The following is a 22,027-nucleotide window of genomic DNA, read 5'->3' on the forward strand; positions in this document are numbered from 1 at the left end:
CGTGGAATGTAAATAATAATAATAATTATGATATTTGTTAAGTGCTTTCTATGTACCAGGCACTGTACTAAGCGCTGGGGTGGATACAAGCAAATCGGGTTGGACACAGTCCCTGTCCCCTGTTCCAATCCCCATTTTACAGATGAGGTAACTGAGGCACAGAGAAGTGAAATGACTTGTCGAAGGTCACACAGCTGACAAGCGGTGGAGCTGGGATTAGAACCCATGACCTTCTGTACTCCCAGGCCCGTGCTCTATCCACCACACCATGCTGCTTCTCTACCTCGGGTTTGTCGTAGCGCTTTTATTACCAAAGCGCTCCCACATTAATTAGCTCATTCCAAGCCCTCACAACACCCCTGTGAGGTAGGGGAAACAAGGCAGGTGATATTACCCCCATTTTCCCGATGGAGAAACCGAGGTAACTGAGGCACAGAGAAGCTAAGTGACTTGCCCAAAGTCACACAGCTGACAAAGTGGCAGAGCCGGGATTAGAACCCACGGCCTCTGACTCCCAAGCCTGGGCTCTTTCCACTAAGCCACGCTGCTTCTCAATGACTTGCCCAAGGTTGCGCAGCGGGCAAGGGATGGAGGCAGGACTAGAACCCAGGACTCCTGACTTGAAGACTAGCGCTTTTTCCATCAGGCCACAATACCTCCTCACAGGATTTACTGGGCATCTCTTATAATAATAATAATAATAAAAATAAAAAAATAATAATAATGGCATTTATTAAGCGCTTACTATGTGCAAAGTACTGTTCTAAGCACTGGGGAGGTTACAGGGTGATTAGGTTGTCCCACGTGGGGCTCACAGTCTTAATCCCCATTTTACAGGTGAGGTAACTGAGGCACAGAGAAGTTAAGTGACTTGCCCAAAGTCACACAGCTAATTGGCGGAGCTGGGGTTTGAACCCATGACCTCTGACTCCAAAGCCCGGGCTCTGCTGTGCTGAGCATCTTCTGTGTGCAGAATATGATGTCGGATGTTTGCACGCAGAGCACTCTCTTGGGATCTTTGGCACATACACCAGAAGTAAAAGTCACAACCCTGCAAAGCAGTGTGGCCTAGTGGATAGAGCATAGGACCGGGAGACAGAAGGCCTGTGTTCTAGTCCCAGCGCCACTTGTACATATTTACTATTCTATTTATTTTGTTAATGATGTTTTTAGGTTGTGAGCCCACTGTTGGGTAGGGACTGTCTCTATATGTTGCCAATTTGTACTTCCCAAGCGCTTAGTACAGTGCTCTGCACACAGTAAGCGCTCAATAAATACGATTGATGATGATGTGCATCGAGCTTTAATTCTATTTGTTCTGACGACTTGACACCTGTCCACGTGTTTTGTTTTATTGTCTGTCTCCCCCTTCTAGACTGTGAGCCCGCTGTTGGGTAGGGACTGTCTCTATCTGTTGCCGACTTGTACTTCCCAACCGCTCTGCACACAGTAAGCGCTTAATAAATACGACTGAATGAATGAATGAATGCTGAGTGGTCTTGGGCAAGTCACTTATTTCCTCTGTGCCTCAGTTCCCTCATCGGCAAAATGAGGATTAAGACTGTGAACCCCAGGTGGGACGTGATTACCTTGTATCTACCCCGGCATTTAATAAAGTGTTTGCCACATAATAATAATAATAATGGTGTTTAAATACTTCCTCTGCGCCAGGCACTGTAAGTGCTCTAGACTGTATGCTCGTTGTGGGCAGGGAATTCATTCATTCAGTTGTATTTATTGAGCGCTTACTGTGTGCAGAGCACTGTACTAAGCGCTTGGGAAGTCCAAGTTGGCAACATATAGAGACGGTCCCTACCCAACAGTGGGCTCACAGTCTAGAAGAGGGGGGACAGAGAACAAAACCAAACATATTAACAAAATAAAAGAAATAGAATATGTACAAGTAAAATAAATAAATAAATAGAGTAATAAATACGTAAAAAAAATCTATACATATATACAGGTGCTGTGGGGAAGGGAAGGAGGTAAGGGAATGCGTCTGCTTAGTGTTGTCTGTACTCTTCGAATCGCTTAGCACAGTATTCTTAGCACAGCATTCTTCCAAGCACTTAGCACAGTGCTCTGCACACAGTAAGCACTCAATACAGCGCTTAGAACAGTGCCTTGCACATAGTAAGCACTTAATAAATGCCATCATTAATAAATACGATTGATTGAATGAATGAACCAACTAAGCACTGGGGTAGATACAAAGTAATCAGGTCCCTCATGGTGCTCACTGTCAAAGCAAGAGGGAGAACCGAGTTTTAAATCCCTATTTTGCAGGTGAAGGAACTGAAACCCAGAAAAGTTAAGTGACTTGCCTAAGGTCACACAGCAGGTAGTAAGCACTCACTCAGCACGGTAAGAGCTTAATACATACCATTAAAAAAAAAAAAAGGATTTGACGAGGCACGATGAGAAAGGCCGAAAGGGTGTCCTTCCATGGTTCATTCATTCATTCAATCAATCAATCAATCGTATTTATTGAGCGCTTACTGTGTGCAGAGCACTGTACTAAGCGCTTGGGAAGTACAAGTTGGCAACATATAGAGACAGTCCCTACCCAACAGTGGGCTCACAGTCTAAAAGGGGGAGACAGAGAACAAAACCAAACATACTAACAAAATAAAATAAATAGAATAGATGTGTACAGGTAAAATAAATAAATAAATAAATAGAGTAATAAATATGTACAAACATATATACAGGTATACATATATACAGGAAGTACATTCAATTGTACTTATTGAGTGCTTACCATGTGCACAGTACTGTACTAACGTTAGGGAGAGTACAATACAACAACAAACAGACAAGTTCCTGCCCAAAGCGTGCTCACAGCCTGGGGTGGAGACAGACATTAATATACACAAATAAATAGATCAATTACAGACCTATGCAGATATATCTCAGATACGTACATATATTTATATTTGCAGCTATATCTCAGCCTCCTGGGGATCAAGACCCCTGCGTGGAGGCAGGGAGAAGCAGCGTGGCATAGGGGCTTGGGAGTCAGAGGTCTTGGGTTCTAATCCCGACTCTGCCACTTGTCTGCTGGGTGACATTGGGAAAGCCACTTCACTTTTCTGGGCCTCAGTTATCTCATCTGTAGAATGGGGATTAAGACTGTGAGCCCCGCGTGGGACAACCTGATTTTGACCTTGCATCTCCGCCAGCGCTCAGCACAGTGCTTGTCGCGCAGTAAGCGCTGAGAAGCAGTGTGGCTCAGTGGAAAGAGCACAGGCTTTGGAGTCAGAGGTCATGGGTTCAAATCCTGGCTCTGCCAATTTCCAGCTGTGTGACTTTGGGCAAGTCACTTCACTTCTCTGTGCCTCAGTGACCTCATCTGTAAAATGGGGATGAGGACTGTGAGCCCCCCCCATGGGACAACCTGATCACCTTGTAACCACCCCAGTGCTTAGAACAGTGCTTTGCACATAGTAAATGCTTAATAAAGTCCATCATTATTATCATTATTATTATTAAGCAGCGTGGCTCAGTAGAAGGAGCCCGGGCTTTGGAGTCAGAGGTCAGGGGTTCAAATCCCAGTTCCGCCAACTGTCAGCTGTGTGACTTTGGGCAAGTCACTTAACTTCTCTCGGCCTCAGTTCCCTCATCTGTAAAATGGGGATTAAAACTGTGAGCCCCCTGTGGGACAACCTGATCACCTTGTAACCTCCCCAGCGCTTAGAACAGTGCTTTGCACATAGTAAGCGCTTTATGTTTTGTTTTGTTCTCTGTCTCCCCCTTCTAGACTGTGAGCCCACTGTTGGGTAGGGACCGTGTCTATATGTTGCCAACTTGTACTTCCCAAGCGCTTAGTACAGTGCTCTGCACACAGTAAGCGCTCAATAAATACGATTGACTGATTGATTGATTGTTGGGTAGGGACCATCTCTATATGTTGCCAACTTGTACTTCCCAAGCGCTTAGTACAGTGCTCTGCACACAGTAAGTGCTCAATAAATACGATTGAATGAATGAATGAATCATCATCAAGGAGCCCGGGCTTGGGAGTCAGAGGTCGTGGGTTCTAATCCCGGGTCTGCCACATGTCTGCTGGGTGACCTTGGCAAGTCATTTCCTTCCCTTCCCCACAGCACCTGTATATATGTATATATGTTTGTACATATTTATTACTCTATTTATTTATTTTACTTGTACCTATCTATTCTATTTATTTTATTTTGTTAGTATGTTTGGTTTTGTTCTCCGTCTCCCCGCTTTTAGACTGTGAGCCCACTGTTGGGTAGGGATTGTCTCTAGATGTTGCCAACTTGGACTTCCCAAGTGCTTAGTACAGTGCTCTGCATACAGTAAGTGCTCAATAAATACGATTGATTGATTGATTGATTCTCTGGGCCTCAGTTCCCTCATCTGTAAAAGGGGCATGAAGACTGTGAGCCCCACGTGGGCCAACCTGATCACCTTGTATCCCCCCAGCGCTTAGAACAGTGCTTGGCACGTAGGAAGTGCTTAACAAGTGCCATCATTGTTGTTGTTGAAGAAATACCATCATCATCATCACCCGGACCGAGGCCCGGAGAAGGCCAAGGTCAGGGGTCGTCGCCTCGACCCCTTGGCCTCCCCGTTCTCCCTAGTGGGAGGCGAGGAGGGGCCGGGGTCACGGAGGGGTCACGGAAGGGTCACGGAAGGGTCACGGAGGGGTCACGGGCCTCCCGCGCGGAGGCTGTGCCGGCGCGCGGACGGAAGGGGGCGGGAGAGAACGTGGAGGCCCCGCCCCCGGCCGGGCGCGCGGACCAATGGGGGGAGCCGGGGGCGGGGTTTCGGTAGGCGGGGCCCCGCTGGGAGGGAGGGGGGAGTGGAGGCCCCGCCCCCGGGCGCGGGGGCCAATGGGAGGAGCCGGGGGCGGGGCTGTCGGGGAGCGGGAGAGAAGGCGGAGGCTCCGCCCCCGGCCGGGCGCGCGGACCAATGGGAGGCCCCGGAGGCGGGGGGCCCCACTGGGAGGGAGGAGGAAAGTGGAGACCCCGCCCCCACGGGCGAGCGGACCAATGGGCTGTGGGGGGGCGGGGCCCCTCTGGGAGGTGGCGGGAGAGAAGGCGGAGGCCCCGCCCACGGCCGGGCTCGCGGACCAATGGGAGGAGCCGGGGGCGGGGCCCCTCTGGGAGGGAGCGGGAGAGAAGGCGGAGGCCCCGCCCCCGTCCGGGCGCGTGGACCAATGGGAGGCCCCGGGGGCGGGGCTTCCGGGGAGCGGGAGAGGAGGCGGAGGCCCCGCCCCTGGCCGGGCACGCGGACCAATGGGAGGCCCCGGGGCCGAGGGGGGGGCCCACTGGGAGGGAGGAGGAAAGTGGAGGCCCCGCCCCCCAGGGCGAGCGGACCAATGGGCTGTCGGGGGCGGGGCCCCTCTGGGAGGGAGCGGGAGAGAAGGCGGAGGCCCCGCCCCCGTCCGGGCGCGCGGACCAATGGGAGGATCTGGGGGCGGGGCCGTTGGGGGGCGGGGCCCGGCTGGGAGGGAGCGGGAGAGATTGCGAAGGTCCCGCCCCCGTTCGGGCGCTTGGACCAATGGGAGGAGCCGGGGGCGGGGCCGTCGGGGGGGCGGGAGAGAAGGCGGAGGCCCCGCCCCCGTCCGGGCGCGCGGACCAATGGGAGGCCCCGGGGGCGGGTCCGTCGGAAGGCGGGAAGCGGGGGGCGGGGCCTGGCGCTGGGGGGAGGGGCGGGCGAGCGGGCCGGCCGGCGGGAGGCGGGCAGGCGGGCAGGCGGGAGGCGGGAGGCGGCGGCGGGAACATTGTTGCAAGTTGGAGAAACTGACAAGGGGCCCCGGGACCGGCCGCCTCCGGTCCGGGCCGGTCCGGGCCGGGCCAGCCCCTCCCCCCCCTCCCCCCCCCTCCCCCCACCGCCCGCCCGGCCCCATGGAGAACTTCCAGAAGGTGGAGAAGATCGGGGAGGGCACGTACGGGGTGGTCTACAAGGCCAAGAACAAGCTGACGGGGGAGGTGGTGGCGCTGAAGAAGATCCGGCTGGACACGTGAGTCCGGCCGGGACCGACGGTTGGGGCGGGGGCGGTGGGGGGGGGGGGCTTGGGGGGCCTCGGGGGGGTCCTTGTCCTTACCCCTCCAACCCCTCGCAGCGAGACGGAGGGGGTCCCCAGCACGGCCATCCGAGAGATCTCCCTGCTCAAGGAGCTCAGTCACCCCAACATCGTCAAGTAAGCCGGGAGGGAGAGGGAGGGAGGGAGGGAGAGGGAGGGGCGGGCGGGCGGCGAGGCCCTCCCCCCATCAATCAATCAATCAATCAATCGCATTGATTGAGCGCCTACTGTGTGCAGAGCGCCGTGCTAAGCGCTTGGGAAGTTGGCAACACAGAGAGGCGGCCCCTACCCAACAGCGGGATCACAGTCTAGAAGGGGGGGACGGAGAGCAAGCAAAACATATTAACAAAATAGAATAGATATGTACAAATAAATAAATAGAGGAATAAATCCGTACAAACATGTGTACATATATACAGGTGCTGTGGGGAGGGGCGGGCGGGCGGCGAGGGCCCCCCCATCAATCAATCAATCAATCAATCGCATTGATTGAGCGCCTACTGTGTGCAGAGCGCCGTGCTAAGCGCTTGGGAAGTTGGCAACATAGACGGTCCACACCCAACAGCGGGCTTACAGCGTAGAAAGGGGAGACGGAGAACAGAACCAAACATATTAACCAAATAAAATAAATAGAATAGATACGTACAAGTAAAATAAATCAATAAATAGAGTAGTAAATCCGTACAAACATGTATACATATATACAGGTGCTGTGGGGAAGGGAAGGAGGTAAGGCGGGGGGGTATGGAGAGGGGGACGAGGGGGAGAGGAAGGAGGGGGCTCAGTGTGGGAAGGCCTCCTGGAGGAGGTGAGCTCTCTGTAGGGCCTTGAAGGGAGGAAGAGAGCGAGCTTGGCGGATGGGCAGAGGGAGGGCATCCCAGGCCAGGGGGAGGACGTGGGCCGGGGGTCGACGGCGCCCAGCAGCGCTGTACTGAGCGCTTGGGAGCGCCGAGGAGCTTCCTCTTTTCATTCGTTCATTCATCGATTGACCACAACCAGCGTGGCTCAGTGGAAAGAGCCCGGGCTTTGGAGTCAGAGGTCGTGGGGTCAAACCCCGGCTCTGCCAACTGTCAGCTCTGTGACTTTGGACAAGTCACTTCTCTGGGCCTCAGTTACCTCATCTGGAAAACGGAGACTAATAATAATAATGATGGCATTTATTAAGCGCTTACTATGTGCAAAGCGCTGTTCTAAGCGCCGGGGAGTTTACAAGGTGATCAGGTTGTCCCACGGGGGGCTCACAGTCTTAATCCCCATTTTACAGATGAGGGAACTGAGGCCCAGAGAAGTGAAGTGACTGGCCCAAAGTCACACAGCTGACAATTGGCGGAGCCGGGATTTGAACCCATGAACTCTGACTCCAAAGCCCGGGCTCTTTCCACTGAGCCACGCTGCTTCTCCAGCGACTAAGACTGTAAGCCCCCCGTGGGACAACCTAATCACGTTTAGAACAGTGCTTTGCACATAGTAAGCGCTTAATAAATGTCATCATTATTATTATGCAATCGTACCTATTGAGCGCTTACTGTGTGCAGAGCACTGTACTAAGCGCTTGGGAAGTACAAGTTGGCAACATAGAGAGACGGTCCCTACCCAACAGTGGGCTCACAGTCTAGTGGGCTCTTTTCTCTCCGGAGGGCTCTGCCTCCCTCCCCGTCTGCGAATTCTCTTGTTTGTAATCATCCGAGAGATGATTACTCTATTTTACTTGTACATATTTACTATTCTGTTTTATTTTGTTAATATATTTTATTTTGTCGCCTGTCTCCCCCTTCCAGACTGTGAGCCCGTTGTTGAGTAGGGACCGTCTCTATATGTTGCCGACTTGTACTTCCCAAGCGTTTAATAATAATAATAATAATAATAATGATGGCATTTGTTAAGCACTTACTATGTGCAAAGCACTGTTCTAAGCGCTGGGGGGGATACAGTGTGATCAAGTTGTCCCACGTGGGGCTCACAGTCTTAATCCCCATTTTTACAGATGAGGTAACAGGCTCAGAGAAGTTAAGTGACTTGCCCAAGGTCACACAGCAGACTTGTGGTGGAGCCGGGATTCGAACCCATGACCTCTGACTCCAAAGCCCGGGCTCTTTCCACTGAGCCACGCTACAGTGCTCTGCACACAGTAGCGCTCAGTAAATACGATTGAATGAATGAGTGAATGGGGGGGGGCCTTCTAGCCTCCGTCTACTACACTACATCACCTAATGCTAGAGAAGCAGCGTGGCTCAGTGGAAAGAGCCCGGGCTGGGGAGTCAAAGGTTGTGGGTTCTAATCCCGGCTCCCCCGCTTGTCGGCTGTGGGATCTTGGGTAAGTCACTTCACTTCTCTGGGCCTCAGTTCCCTCATCTGGAAAATGGGGATGAAGACTGAGCCCCACGTGGGACTGCCTGATGACCTTGTATCTACCCCAGCACTTAACAGTGCTTGGCACATAGTAAGCGCTTCACAAATACCATTATTATTATTATTATTATTATTATTATTATTATTATTATTATTATTATTACACCCACTCTCTTGGAGGACTCATTCACTCCCACAGCTTCAACTTCCCCCTCTGTGCAGATGATTCCCACATTCCCGTCTCCAGCCCTGATGTCTCTCCCTCTCCCCAGCCTCACATCTCCTCCTGCCTTCGGGATATCTCTCCTTGGCTGTCCTCCCGTCACCTCAAACTCAGCGTGTCTAAAACAGAGCTCCTTCTCTTCCCACCCAAACCCCGTCCTTCCCCGGACTTTCCCGTCACTGTAGACAGCACCACCATCCTCCCGTCTCACAAGCCTGTGATCTTGGCATTATCCGTGACGCCTCTCCGTCATCCACCCCGCGTATTCAGTCCGTCACCAAACCCTGTCGGTCCCAGCTTCACGGCACTGCTAAAATCCGCCCTTCGCGTAGTGGTTAGAACTCAAGCCTGGGAGGCGTGAGGTCCTGAGTTCTAATCGCGGCTTCACCGCTTGTCTGCTGCGTGGCCTTGGGCAGGCCGCTTCACTTCTCTGTGCCTCATTTACCTCCCCTGTAAAATGGGGATGAATCGATCAATCAATGGTATTTATTGAGCGCTTACTGTGTGCAGAGCACTGGACTAAGCGCTTGGGAAGTACAAGTTGGCAACATATAGAGACAGTCCCTACCCGACAGTGGGCTCACAGTCTAAAAGGGGGAGACAGAGAACAAAACCAAACATACTAACAAAATAAAATAAATAGAATAGATATGTACAGGTAAGATAAATAAATAAGTAGAGCAATAAGTATGTGCAAACATATATACAGACTGTGAGCCTTATGCGGGGCAGGGAGCGTGTCCAACCCGATTTGCTTGGATCCACTCCGGCGCTTAGTACAGTGCCTGGCACATAATAAGCGCTTAACCAGGGCTGTTATTACTGTTGTTAGCCAAACTGCTACCACGTTAATACAGTCACTCATCTTGCCCCGCCCGGATGACTGCATCAGCCTCCTTGCTGACCTCCCAGCCTCCTGTCTCACTCCAGTCCATACTTCACTCGGCTGCCCGGATCATTTTTCTACAAAAACGTTCAGGGCACTCCTCAGAAAACTCCAGTGGTTGCCCATCCACCTCTTCATCAGACAAACACTTCCCACCATTGGCTTTAAAGCCCTCCATCACCTTGCCCACTCCTACCTCACCTTGCTCCTCTCCTTCTGCAACCCAGGCCGCACATTTCACTCCTCTAGTGCTAACCTTATTGATGGCCCACCTCCTCCAAGAGGCCTTCCCAGACTAAGCCCCACTTCTCCTTATCTTCCACTCCCTTCTGCATCACTCTGACTTGCTCCCTTTGCTCTCCCCCCGCCCCCACCACAGCACTCATGTCCATATCCGTCATTTTATTTATTTGTACTGATGTCTGTCTCCCCCCCAGGACTGTAAGCTAGTTGTTGGCAGGGAATGACAGTGTTTACCGCTGTATCTTACTTTCCCAAGTGCTTAGTAGTGCTCTGCACACAGGAAGCGCTCAATAAATACGACTGTATGAATAGAGGGGGCGGGCGCAGGTGGTAGTCCACGATGCCCCCACCCCGAATCTGTCCCTCCCACACACCTGTGCTGACCCCCAGGTTGCTGGACGTCATCCACACGGAAAACAAGCTCTACCTGGTTTTCGAGTTCTTACACCAGGACCTGAAGAAGTTCATGGACGCGTCCACGCTGACCGGCATCCCCCTGCCTCTCATCAAGGTAGACCCCCAAATGCCCTCCAGTACAGAACTCTGTACCTAGTAAGCGCCTAATAAATAACAACCTAATAAGAGAAGCAGCGTTGTTCAGTGGAAAGAATATTACCATTTTTCCCCTTTGGGAACTATGCCATTTTCTCAGTGGAAAGAGCCCGGGCTTTGGATTCAGTGGTCATGGGGTCAAATCCTGGCTCCGCCAATTGTCGGCTGCGTGACTTTGGGGAAGTCACTTCTCTGCGCCTCAGTTCCCTCATCTGTAAAATGGGAATGAAGACTGTGAGCCCCTGGTGGGACAATCTGATCACCTTGTAACCTCCCCAGCGCTTCGAACAGTGCTTTGCACATAGTAAGCGCTTAATAAATGCCATTAAAAAAAAAATAGCGATTGATTGATTGGAGCCTCTCCCCTTGAATCAGTCAATCAATAAAAAGGAAAGCAGCATGGTGTAGCAGAAGGGCCTGGGAATCAGAGGACCTGGGTTCTAATCCCGGCTCAGCCGCATGTCCGCTGCGTGACCTCGGGCAAGTCACTTAATTTCTCTGGGCCTCATCATCAATCGTATTTATAGAGCGCTTACTATGCGCAGAGCACTGTACTAAGCGCTTGGGAAGTACAAATTGGCAACATATAGAGACAGTCCCTACCCAACAGTGGGCTCACAGTCTAAAAGGCTCACAGTCTAAAAGACTGGGCCTCAGTTACCTCATCAGTGAAATGGGGATGAAGACTGTGAGCCCCACGTGGGACACGCACCGTGTCCAATCTGATTAGCTTGTATCGGCTCCTGCGCCTAGTACAGTCCCTGGCACATAGTCAATACTTAACAAATATCGTTGAAAAGAAATCGATCGGTTTTTTTGGAGCACTTCGTGTAAGAGTCGCTTACCCCAGGGCCTTCTGTAAACAAACATCTTGGAAGGGGTGGAGGGACGGGGCTGGCAGTTGGGATCGTCGAAGCGCCTTGGGCCCCTCCACCCCCCCCCCCCCACCTCCCGGGGCTGGATGAGGCTGTGCCCCCCTCGCCCCCAACCCCACGGCCTCCCCCTCCTGTCTCCCCGCCCAGAGCTACCTGTTCCAGCTCCTGCAGGGCCTGGCCTTCTGCCATTCCCACCGCGTCCTGCACCGAGACCTGAAGCCCCAGAACCTGCTCATCAACGCCGAGGGAGCCATCAAGTTGGCCGACTTCGGGCTGGCCCGGGCTTTCGGGGTGCCCGTGCGCACCTACACCCACGAGGTAGGAGGCCGCCCCACATCCTGCCTCTGACCTGGAACGCCCTCCCTCTTCATATCTGACGGACAGTGACTCTCCCCCCCCACCCCCCCACTTCAAATCCTTATTGAAGGCCCATTTCCTCCAAGAGGCCTTCCCTGACTGAGCCCTCCTTTCCTCTTCCCCCATTCCCATCCGCGTCGTCCTGACTTGCCCCCTTTATTCAACCCCTTGCTTCCAGCCCCACTGCACTTGTGTCCATATCTGCAAATTATTTACCTGTTACTGTCTCCCCCTCGAGACTGTAAGCTCACCACAGGCAGGGAATGTGTCTGTTATATGGTATCAAACTCTCTCAAATGCTTAGTACAGGGCTCTGCATACAGTAAGTACTCAATAAATACGATTGATCACTAGAATAGCGGGATCCACAGTCGTCCCCCTCCTCCCACCTTGGCTCCTTCAGTCAGTGGTATTTGTTGAGCGCTTCCTGGGTGCAGAGCACTGTACTAAGCGCTTAGACACGTTCCCTGCCGACAAGGAGCTTATCAGACTAGAAAGGGGAGACAGATACTAAAGTAAATTACGGATTTGGGCTGGGGGGTGAGGGCGGGGTGAATATCAAGGGGTTAAAGGGTACAGATCCACGTGCAAAGGCGACGCGGAAGGGAGAGGGAGTAGGGGAGACGAGGGCCTTAGTCGGGGAAGGCCTCTTGGAGGAGACGTGACTTTTAGGAAGGTTGTAAAGGGAGAGTTGGCGATCCGTTGGGTGTGAAGGGGGAGAGAGATCCGGGCCAGAGGGAGGTTGTGGGCAAGGGGTCGGCGGCGAGTTAGACGAGCTCGAGGTACGTACAGTTCACAGGCTGGCGTTAGAGGAGCGAAGTGTGTGGGCTGGGATGGTAGCAGGAGATCGCTTGAGGTAAGGAGAGGGGGGAGCTGATCGACAACATTCAAATCGCCATTGAGGAGTTCCTAACTTTGGAGGTTTTCCAAGAGGGGAGACGTGGACAGAAAGTTTTTGGAGAAGAATGATCCAAGTGAAGTTTGGACTGGAGTGGGGCAAGGCAGGAGGCAGGGAGGTCAGCGAGGAGGCTGATGCAGTAGTCTAGGTAATCAATCAATCAATCAATCAATTGTATTTACTGAGCGCTTACTGTGTGCAGAGCACTGTACTAAGTGCTTGGGAAGTACAAGTCGGCAACATATAGAGACAGTCCCTACCCAACAGTGGGTATTGTTTGGGCACCCTCTGTGTGCAAAACACCGTGCTTAGCATTTGGGAGAGCATTCATTCACTCATTCAGTCGTATTTATTACACAGTTACCGTGTGCAGAGGCACCGTACTAAGCGCTTGGAAAGTACAATACAGCAATAGAGACAATCCGTGCCTTCAACAGGCTCACAGCCTCGGGGGGAGACCAAAACAAGTAAACAGGCATCAATATAAATTAATAGAATTATAGATACATATATACATAAGCGCGGGGGGAGAGAGAGCAAAGGGAGCAAGTCGTAGGGATGAGGAAGGGAGGGGGAGCTGAGGAAAAGCGGGGCTTAGTCTGGGAAGGCCTCTTGGAGGAGGTGCGCCTTCAGTAGGGCTTTGAAGAGGAGAAGAGGGATTTTCTGGGGGATTTGAGGAGGGGAGGGTGTTCCAGTCCAGAGGCAGGACGGAGGCCCGGGGTCGGCGGTGAGACGGGCTAGATGGAGGCCCAGTAGTGAGAAGGTTAACACCGGAGGAGCAGAGGGTGTGGGCCAGGATGTACAGCTGAAGCCAGAGATACCCACACCCTGTCCTCAAGGAGCTTACCCTCCAATGGGAGAAACAGTCCCAAACATATTGATAGAAATCAGTCGGTTAATGGTGTGTTTATTGAGCGCGTACTGTGTGCAGAGCACTGAGGAGCAGCGTGGCCTAGTGGAAAGAGCACCCGCCTGGGAGTCGGCGGAGCCAGGTTTTAATCCCGGCTCTGCCACGTAACTGCTGGATGACCGTGGGCAGGGAAGCAGCGTGTTCGAGCGGATAGAGCACGGACCTGGGAATCAGAAGGCCGTGGGTTCTAATTCTGAACCCGCCACTTGTCTTCTGTGTGGCCTCGGGCAAGTCACTTCACTTCTCTGGGCCTCAGAGACCTCATCTGTCAAATGGGGATTGAGACTGTGAGCCCCACGTGGGGCAGGGACCGTGCCCAGTCCGATTTGCCTGTATCCACCCCGGCACTTAGTATAGTACCTGGCACATACTAACTGCGTAATTAATACCGTTATTACTGTTTCACTTCTCTGGGCCTCAGTTCCCTCATCTGCAAAATGGGGATCCAGTACCCGCTCTACCCCGGTGCTTAGTACTGTGCTTGGCGCATAGTAAGCACCTACCAATCAATCATATTTATTGAGCACTTACTGTGTGCAGAGCACTGTACTAAGCGCTTGGGAAGTACAAGTCGGCAACACATAGAGACAGTCCCTATGCCACATACCACAGTTATCATTACTAAACGGTTGGGAGAGGGAATGAAGAGACGGAGATGCGGAGTGTTTACATCCTGGATTACGGATTCGCCACACGTTAAACCCCGGCTAGACAGAAGGTCCGGAGGTCCGATTCAGTCCTGGTCATCATCATCGTCATCATCAATCGTATTTATTGAGCGCTTACTGTGTGCAGAGCACTGGACTAAGCGCTTGGGAAGTCCAAGTTGGCAACATATAGAGACAGTCCCTACCCAACAGTGGGCTCACAGTCTAAAAGGGGGAGACAGAGAACAAAACCAAACATACTGACAAAATAAAATAAATAGAATAGATATGTACAAGTAAAATAAATAAATAATAGAGTAACAAATATGTACAAATATGGTCATCATCATCGTCATCAATCGTATTGAGCGCTTACTGTGTGCAGAGCACTGTACTAAGCGCTTGGGAAGTACAAGTTGGTAACATATAGAGACAGTCCCTACCCAGCAGTGGGCTCACAGTCTAAAAGGGGGAGACAGAGAACAAAACCAAACATACTAACAAAATAAAATAAATAGAATAGTTTTGTACAAGTAAAATAAATAAATAAATAGAGTAATAAATATGTACAAACATATATACATATATACAGGTGCTGTGGGGAAGGGAAGGAGGTGAGATGGGGGGGGATGGAGAGGGGGACGAGGGGGAGAGGAAGGAAGGGGTCCTGTTCAGACGTCACGGTGGAGGTGATCCTCATTTTACAGAGGAGGAAACTGAGGCCCGAAGAGGTTAAGTGGCTTAGCCGAGGGCCACACAGCCAAGCTGTCGGGTGTCAATCAGTCGTGTATGTGCACAGTAAGCGCTCAATAAATACAACTGAATGAATTTGTTGAGCGCTTACAGTGTGCAGAGCACTGTTTTAAGCGCTCGGGAGAGTCCGACACAGTATAACGGGCACATTCCCTGCCCACACAGGAGGTTACATCTCCTGTGCTCTCTCCACTGGGCCACCCAGAATAAGTGGCTAAAGAGCAGGGTGTTTTCATTGACCTGGGCCGGTGGTGGGTATCTGGGGCTGAGGTGCAGAGGAGGAGGAGGAGGAGGAGGCGGCTTCCTGGAGGAAGGGGAGAGGAGCTCTCTCTTCTGGGGCCACTTGAGGGCAAGGACGTGGCCGGCAGAGACAGACTGCCGTACCTCGTTCTCGCCTGTCCCGCCATCGACCCCCGGCCCACGTCCTCCCCCGGGCCTGGAATGCCCTCCCTCTGCCCATCCGCCAAGCTAGCTCTCTTCCTCTCTTCAAGGCCCTACTGAGAGCTCACCTCCTCCAGGAGGCCTTCCCAGACTGAGCCCCTTCCTTCCTGTCCCCCTCGTCCCCCTCTCCATCCCCCCATCTTACCTCCTTCCCTTCCCCACAGCACCTGGATATATGTATATATGTTTGTACATATTTATTACTCTATTTATTCTACTTGTACATATCTATTCTATTTATTTTATTTTGTTAGTATGTTTGGTTTTGTTCTCTGTCTCCCCCTTCTAGACTGTGAGCCCACTGTTGGGTAGGGACTGTCTCTATATGTTGCCAATTTGTACTTCCCAAGCGCTTAGTACAGTGCTCCGCACATAGTAAGCGCTCAATAAATACAATTGATGATGATGACTGACCCAGCCAAGGTAGGAGGAGCCAGAGAACCTTGCCCCATAGGCAGACACACCCACACACAGACACACGTACACAACACACACCCACACCCCCCACCTTCCCTTCCACTCAGGGAAGCATAGTGGCAGGAGCACAGGCCTGAGGGTCAGAGGACCTGGGTTCCAATCCCAGCTCCACCATTTGCTGTGTAACCTTGGGCAAGTAACTTGACTTGGCTGCGCCTCAGTTTCCTCATCTGCAAAATGGCATGTCCCAGGCACTTAGTACAGTGTTCTGCCCTCAGTAAGCGCTTAATAAATTCCATCGACTGGGGGAGAGTCACAGAAAGGGAGGGGAGAGGCAGAGGTGTTGGATGTTCTGTGCTGAATCACAGAACATGAGGGGGAGTCAGGTGTGGTGGGTGGGCTGGATTGGGTGGTCTGTGCTGAGTGGTCAGTGGGGAGAGCCCGGGCTTTGGAGTCAGAGGTCATGGGTTCAAATCCCGGCTCCGCCAACTGTCAGCTGTGTGACTTTGGGCAAGTCACTTCACTTCTCTGGGCCTGTTACCTCATCTGTGAAATGGGGATCATCATCATCAATCGTATTTATTGAGCGCTTACTGTGTGCAGAGCACTGTACTAAGTGCTTGGGAAGTCCAGGATGGCAACATGTAGAGACAGTCCCTACCCAACAGTGGGCTCACAGTCTAAAAGGGGGAGACAGAGAACAAAAGCAAACATACCAACAAAATAAAATAAATAGATATGGACAAAAAATATGGAACGCTTCACGAATTTGCGTGTCATCCTTGCGCAGGGGCCATGCTAATCTTCTCTGTATCATTCCAATTTTAGTATATGTGCTGCCAAAAATTGTACTCCCTCTACTTAGACCGCGAGGCCCAGGTGGACAGGAGTTGTGTCCAACCTCTCTAGACTGTCAACTCATTGTGGGCAGGGAATGTGTCTATCGTTATATTGTACTCTCCCAAGCACTTAGTACAGTGCTCTGCGCACAGTAAGCGCTCAATAAATACTATTGAAAGAATGAATGACTATCTCGTATCTACCCCAGAGCTTAGTGTGGTGCTTGGAACATAGGAAGGGCTTAACAAATATTATAATTATTATTATACTCACATTCCCAAGCGCTTAGTACAGTGCTCTGCACACAGTAAGCGCTCAATAAATACGATTGATGATGATTGATGATACACTAACGTGTCTGTCTTCCCCATCAGGTGGAAGCTCCTTGTGGGTAGGGAGTGTGATTCATGCTTTTGTTGTTCTTTCCCAAACACTTAGCCCAGTCCAAGTCATCCAGTCAATCAGTCAGTGGTGTTTTTGAGCACTTACTGGTGAGCCGTGCACTGTACTAAGCGCTTGGAGGAGTATAACAGAAGAGGTAGACGTGTCCCTTGCCCCCAGTGAGCTTTCAGTTTAGATCTTTTAGACTGTGATTCCACTGTTGGGTAGGGACTGTCTCTATATGTTGCCAATTTGTACTTCCCAAGCGCTTAGTACAGTGCTCTGCACATAGTAAGCGCTCAGTAAATACGATTGATGATGATGTACAGTCCACAGTCGAGCGGGTGCTCACTAAGTACCATCTCTTTTCCTCTTTGACACACTCTGTCACTCACACCCCCTGCCCTACCTGACAGCCGCTCTGACACTGGGGGCTGCCCCGCCAAGACTGGAAAGATGGGCCTGGCAGAAGCAGCATGGCCCGGATTCAGAAGGACCCGAATTCTAATTCCGGCTCCACCGCTCGTCTGCCGTGTGACCTTGAGCAAGTCGCTTGACTCCTCTGGGCCTCGGTTCCCTCACCTATAAAATGGGGGTGGAGACCGTGGGCCCCACGCAGGACATGGACCGTGTCCAACCCGATTACCTCGTGTCTACACCGGCGATTGGTACGGCGCCTGGCACGTAGTAAAAGTAGCGTAAAAAATAGAAAAAAGGCGGGGTGGCTGGGTTGCCGATGGGTCCGGCCCCCCCGCAGGTGGTGACGCTGTGGTACCGGGCCCCGGAGATCCTCCTGGGCTGTAAATACTACTCCACCGCCGTGGACATCTGGAGCCTGGGCTGTATCTTCGCGGAGATGGTAGGCCCCTTCGCTGGCCGGGGCGGAGATGGCTGCTCGATGCCTGCGTCCCGTGAGCTGCTTGGGAAACTCCCCCACCGGCCCCCGCATCCTGTGGCAGCCCCGGGGGCCTGGGCAGGGGCCCAAACAGGGGTCTCATTGTCACCGTCTCAAGGGGCGGGACTCCCCCCGTCCCCCCTTCTCCCACGCCGGGTGGTCGGGCTGCCTGCGTCATGGGGCCCAGGGAGGCCCCATTGACCTTTCACCACGGGATCACTGGGAGCCGCGGAGGTGGGAGGGAGAGGGGGCCCCCCCTCAGCCCGCCGTCCCTCCGTCCGTCTGTCCCCAGGTGACCCGACGAGCCCTGTTCCCCGGGGACTCGGAGATCGACCAGCTGTTCCGGATATTCCGGACGCTGGGCACCCCGGACGAGGCGGTCTGGCCCGGCGTCACCTCCATGCCCGACTACAAGCCCAGCTTCCCCAAGTGGGCGCGCCAGGACCTGGGCAAGGTGGTGCCCCCCCTGGACCAGCCCGGCCGGGACCTCCTGGGGGTGAGCACCGGCACGCGGGCCCCGGGACGGGCGGGCGGGCGAAGGTGGGAGGAGCCCCTCACCCAAAGGCCCTGGCCAGAGGGTGAGCGGAGGGACCTGGGTTCTCCTCCGGGCTCTGCCACTTGGCTGCTGTGGGACCTTGGGCGGGTCACCTCACTTCTCTGGGCCTCAGTTACGTCAAATGGGGATTAAGACTGTGAGCGCCTTGGAGGACAGGGACTGGGTCCAACCTGATTAATTTGAATCTACCCCAGTGGTCCGAACAGCGCTTGGTACATAGTGAGCACTTAACAAGTACCACTGTTGTTGTTCTTGTTACTATAATTTCCCTCCCGCTCTATCCCTCAGCAAATGCTCCACTACGACCCCAACAAGCGGATCTCGGCCAAGGCCGCCCTGACGCACTCCTTCTTCCAGGATGTCTCCAAGCCCGTCCCCCACCTGCGTCTCTGAGCCTCCCCCCCGCCGGGGACGGGCCCCCCGCCTCTCCGTGCCCCCTTCCCTCCCTGTCCCCGCGGCCCCGGCCCCCCGGGCTGCTGGTGCCTTTTCCGGCCGGCCTCTCTGCCCCCCAGCCCCAGTTCGGGGAGGGCCGGGCCGCAGTCGGTTTCCCCTGGCCGGACCGTCCATCTTGCCTTGCCTTATCAGCCCCGGCCCCCTTGGTGTCTCAGGGCCGGGTCGTGCCCCCCGACCCCCACCCCTGGCCTGGCCGGCCCCCATTCACACCGTTGCGGGGCGGGGTCGGGGGTCAGGGAAGTCCAAATCTCAGTGCACTTAGAGCCCCCCCTCTTCCCACCCCCACCCCCTGACGGGTCAGGCCTTCCAGAGGCTGCCTGACCCCTTTTAAGTTTTCAAGTGTTTTAAAAAGAACAGAGCCCCCTCCCTTCCCCAGCCCCCGTCCCCCCCGGGGGGTGTTGGGCGAGGGGCTGGGGGCCCACTGGACGGCCCCCCGGCCTTGAATTCAAGGAGCACAACCAGAGGCGGGAAGGAGGGGCCGGAATCCTTGCCCGGAACCACCCACTCCCAAATCACCCCAACCTTGGGAGGCAGGGCAGGGATTCCATCCCGCCTGAGAACGGGCTCCTTTCTGTACCCCCCGCCGCCGCCCAGCAGCCCCCGGGACCCCAACGGGAGTCCCGGGAGGCCAGGAAACTGACAGGGATTGGGCAGGAGGACCGCCGACGGTGGCCCTGAAACCGTCCAGAGCGTAGCAGGGGCAGAGCTGAGGCCAAAGGGGTTTTTCTTGGAAGTCTGGGGAGGGAAAAGAGGTTTTTTTCTCTGAGCAGAAGGATTAGCAATACTATTTATATTTCAGGTTGGATGCGCACCTTGGGGTTTTGTAAGGGAAAATGTTTAAGAAAGAATATGTGTGTCTTCCTGTGCCCCCACCCCACCCCTGTTCCGTGCGTGTTGTAATTCAGTTTGTAATTTCATTAAAGAAGAGTTCCTAGTTTTACAGCCCGGGCAGGCTTCTTCTTCGGGAGATGGTGGTGGGAGGGAGGGCAAAGAGGATGTGGGTTCTGATGACCTTGGGCAAGTCACTTCACTTCCTCTGTGCCTCAGTTACACATCTGTAAAATGGAGATAAAGACTGTGAGCCCCATGGGGGACAGGGACGGCGTCCAACCTGATCACCTTGTATCTACCCCAACGTTTAGAACAGTGCTTGGCACATAGTATTTAATAAATACTATTTAAAAAAGAAACAAAACAGCAGGCAGGATCAGGGCCCTCGGGGCATTTACAATCTGTAATAATAACTGGTACTTGTTAAGCGCTTATTAGGTATTTGTTAAATAGTATTTGTTAAATACTATGTGTCAAATACAGTTCTAAGCACTGGGGTAGGTACAAGTTAATTAGATTGATTGATTAAAATAAATAGAATAGCTATGTACAAGTAAAATAAATAAAGTAATAAATCTGTACATGCATTCATTCAATTGTATTTATTGAGCGCTTACTGTGTGCAGAGCACTGTACTAAGCGCTTGGGAAGTACAAATTGGCAACATCTAGAGACGGTCCCTACCCAACAGTGGGCTCACAGTCTAGAAGGGGGAGACAGAGAACCAAACAAAACATATTAACAAAATAGAATAGATATGTACAAGTAAAATAAATAGAGTAATAAATACGTGCATTCATTCATTCAATCGTATTTATTGAATGCTTACTGTGTGCAGAGCACTGTACTAAGCGCTTGGGAAGTCCAAGTTGGCACCATCTAGAGACGGTCCCTACCCAACAGCGGGCTCACAGTCTAGAAGGGGGAGACAGAGAACAAAACAAAGCATATTAACAAAATAGAATAAATAGAATGGATATGTACAAGTAAAATACATAAATAGAGTAATAAATCCATACAAACATATATACAGGTGCTGTGGGGAAGGGAAGGAGGTAAGGCGGGGGGGGGGATGGAGAGGGGAACGAGGGGGAGAGGAAGGAGGGGGCTCAGTCTGGGAAGGCCTCCTGGAGGCGGGCAAGGGCCCTTTCATTCATTCATTCTAGACTGCGAGCCCACTGTTGGGTAGGGACCGTCTCTATATGTTGCCAACTTGTACTTCCCAAGCGCTTAGTCCAGTGCTCTGCACACAGCGCTCAATAAATACGATTGATTGACTGATAGGGACCGTCTCTATATGTTGCCAACTTGTACTTCCCAAGCGCCTAGTACAGTGCTCTGCACACAGTAATTGCTTAATAAATACGATTGATTCATTCATTCATTCATTCATTCATTCAATCGTCTTTATTGGGCGCTTACTGTGCGCACAGCACTGTACTGTGCGCTTGGGAAGTGCAAGATGGCAACATATAGAGCGTGGCTCAGTGGAAAGAGCCCGGGCTTTGGAGTCAGAGGTCATGGGTTCGAATCCTGGCTCCGCCACAGGTCTGCTGTGTGACCTTGGGCAAGTCACTTAATTTCTCTGAGCCTCAGTTATCTGTAAAATGGGGATTAAGACTGTGCGCCCCACGTGGGACAACTTGATCACCTTGTATCCCCCCCCCCAGCGCTTAGAACAGTGCTCTGCACATAATAATAATAATAATAATGATGGCATTTGTTAAGCGCTTACTATGTGCAAAGCACTGTTCTAAGCACTGGGGAGGATACAAGGTGATAAAGTTGTCCCACATGGGGCTCACAGTCTTAATCCCCATTTGACAGGTGAGGTAACTGAGGCACAGAGAAGTCAAGTGACTTGCCCAAAGTCACACAGCTGACAAGTGGTGGAGGCGGGATTTGAACCCATGACCTCTGACTCCAAAGCCCATGCTCTTTCCACTGAGCCACGCTGCTTCTCGGAGCGCTTAACAAATGCCATTATCATTATTATTATTATTATTATAGAGACGGTCCCTACCCAACAAGGGGCTGACAGTCTAGAGGGACTGTCTCTCTATGTTGCCAACTTGGACTTCCCAAGCGCCTGGTCCAGTGCTCGGCACACAGTGAGCGCTCAATAAATACGATTGATTGATTGTCTCCCCCTTCTAGACTGTGAGCCCACTGTTGGGTAGGGACTGTCTCTCTATGTGGCCAACTTGGACTTCCCAAGCGCCTGGTCCATCATCATCATCATCAATCATATTTATTGAGCGCTTACTATGTGCAGAGCACTGTACTAAGCGCTTGGGAAGTCCAAGTTGGCAACATCTAGAGACAGTCCCTCCCCAACAGTGGGCTCACAGTCTAAAAGGGGGAGACAAGAGAACAAAACCAAACAGACTAACAAAATAAAATAGAATAGATATGTACAAGTGGTCCAGTGCTCTGCACCCAGTAAGTGCTCAATCAATACGATT

The 22,027-nt window shown here is 52.5% G+C and overlaps 1 protein-coding gene and 1 non-coding gene across 2 annotated transcripts; one reads left to right on the plus strand and one right to left on the minus strand.

Moving 5' to 3' along the window:
* The first annotated feature begins 5,870 nt into the window (after positions 1-5,870).
* CDK2 (cyclin dependent kinase 2) lies at positions 5,871-19,676 on the plus strand. The gene is made up of 7 exons (XM_038752523.1): positions 5,871-5,992; positions 6,095-6,172; positions 10,147-10,267; positions 11,331-11,501; positions 17,585-17,686; positions 18,015-18,218; positions 18,567-19,676. The coding sequence occupies exons 1-7, from the start codon at positions 5,877-5,879 to the stop codon at positions 18,669-18,671; spliced, it is 897 nt and encodes a 298-aa protein (XP_038608451.1). The 5' UTR covers positions 5,871-5,876; the 3' UTR covers positions 18,672-19,676.
* LOC119933834 lies at positions 16,352-16,458 on the minus strand. The gene has a single exon (XR_005452703.1). It is a non-coding gene; the product is annotated as a U6 spliceosomal RNA (small nuclear RNA).
* Positions 19,677-22,027: the final 2,351 nt, after the last annotated feature.

This window comes from Tachyglossus aculeatus, chromosome 10 (genome assembly GCF_015852505.1).
Source record: "Tachyglossus aculeatus isolate mTacAcu1 chromosome 10, mTacAcu1.pri, whole genome shotgun sequence".
Taxonomy (NCBI): Eukaryota; Metazoa; Chordata; class Mammalia; order Monotremata; family Tachyglossidae; genus Tachyglossus; species Tachyglossus aculeatus.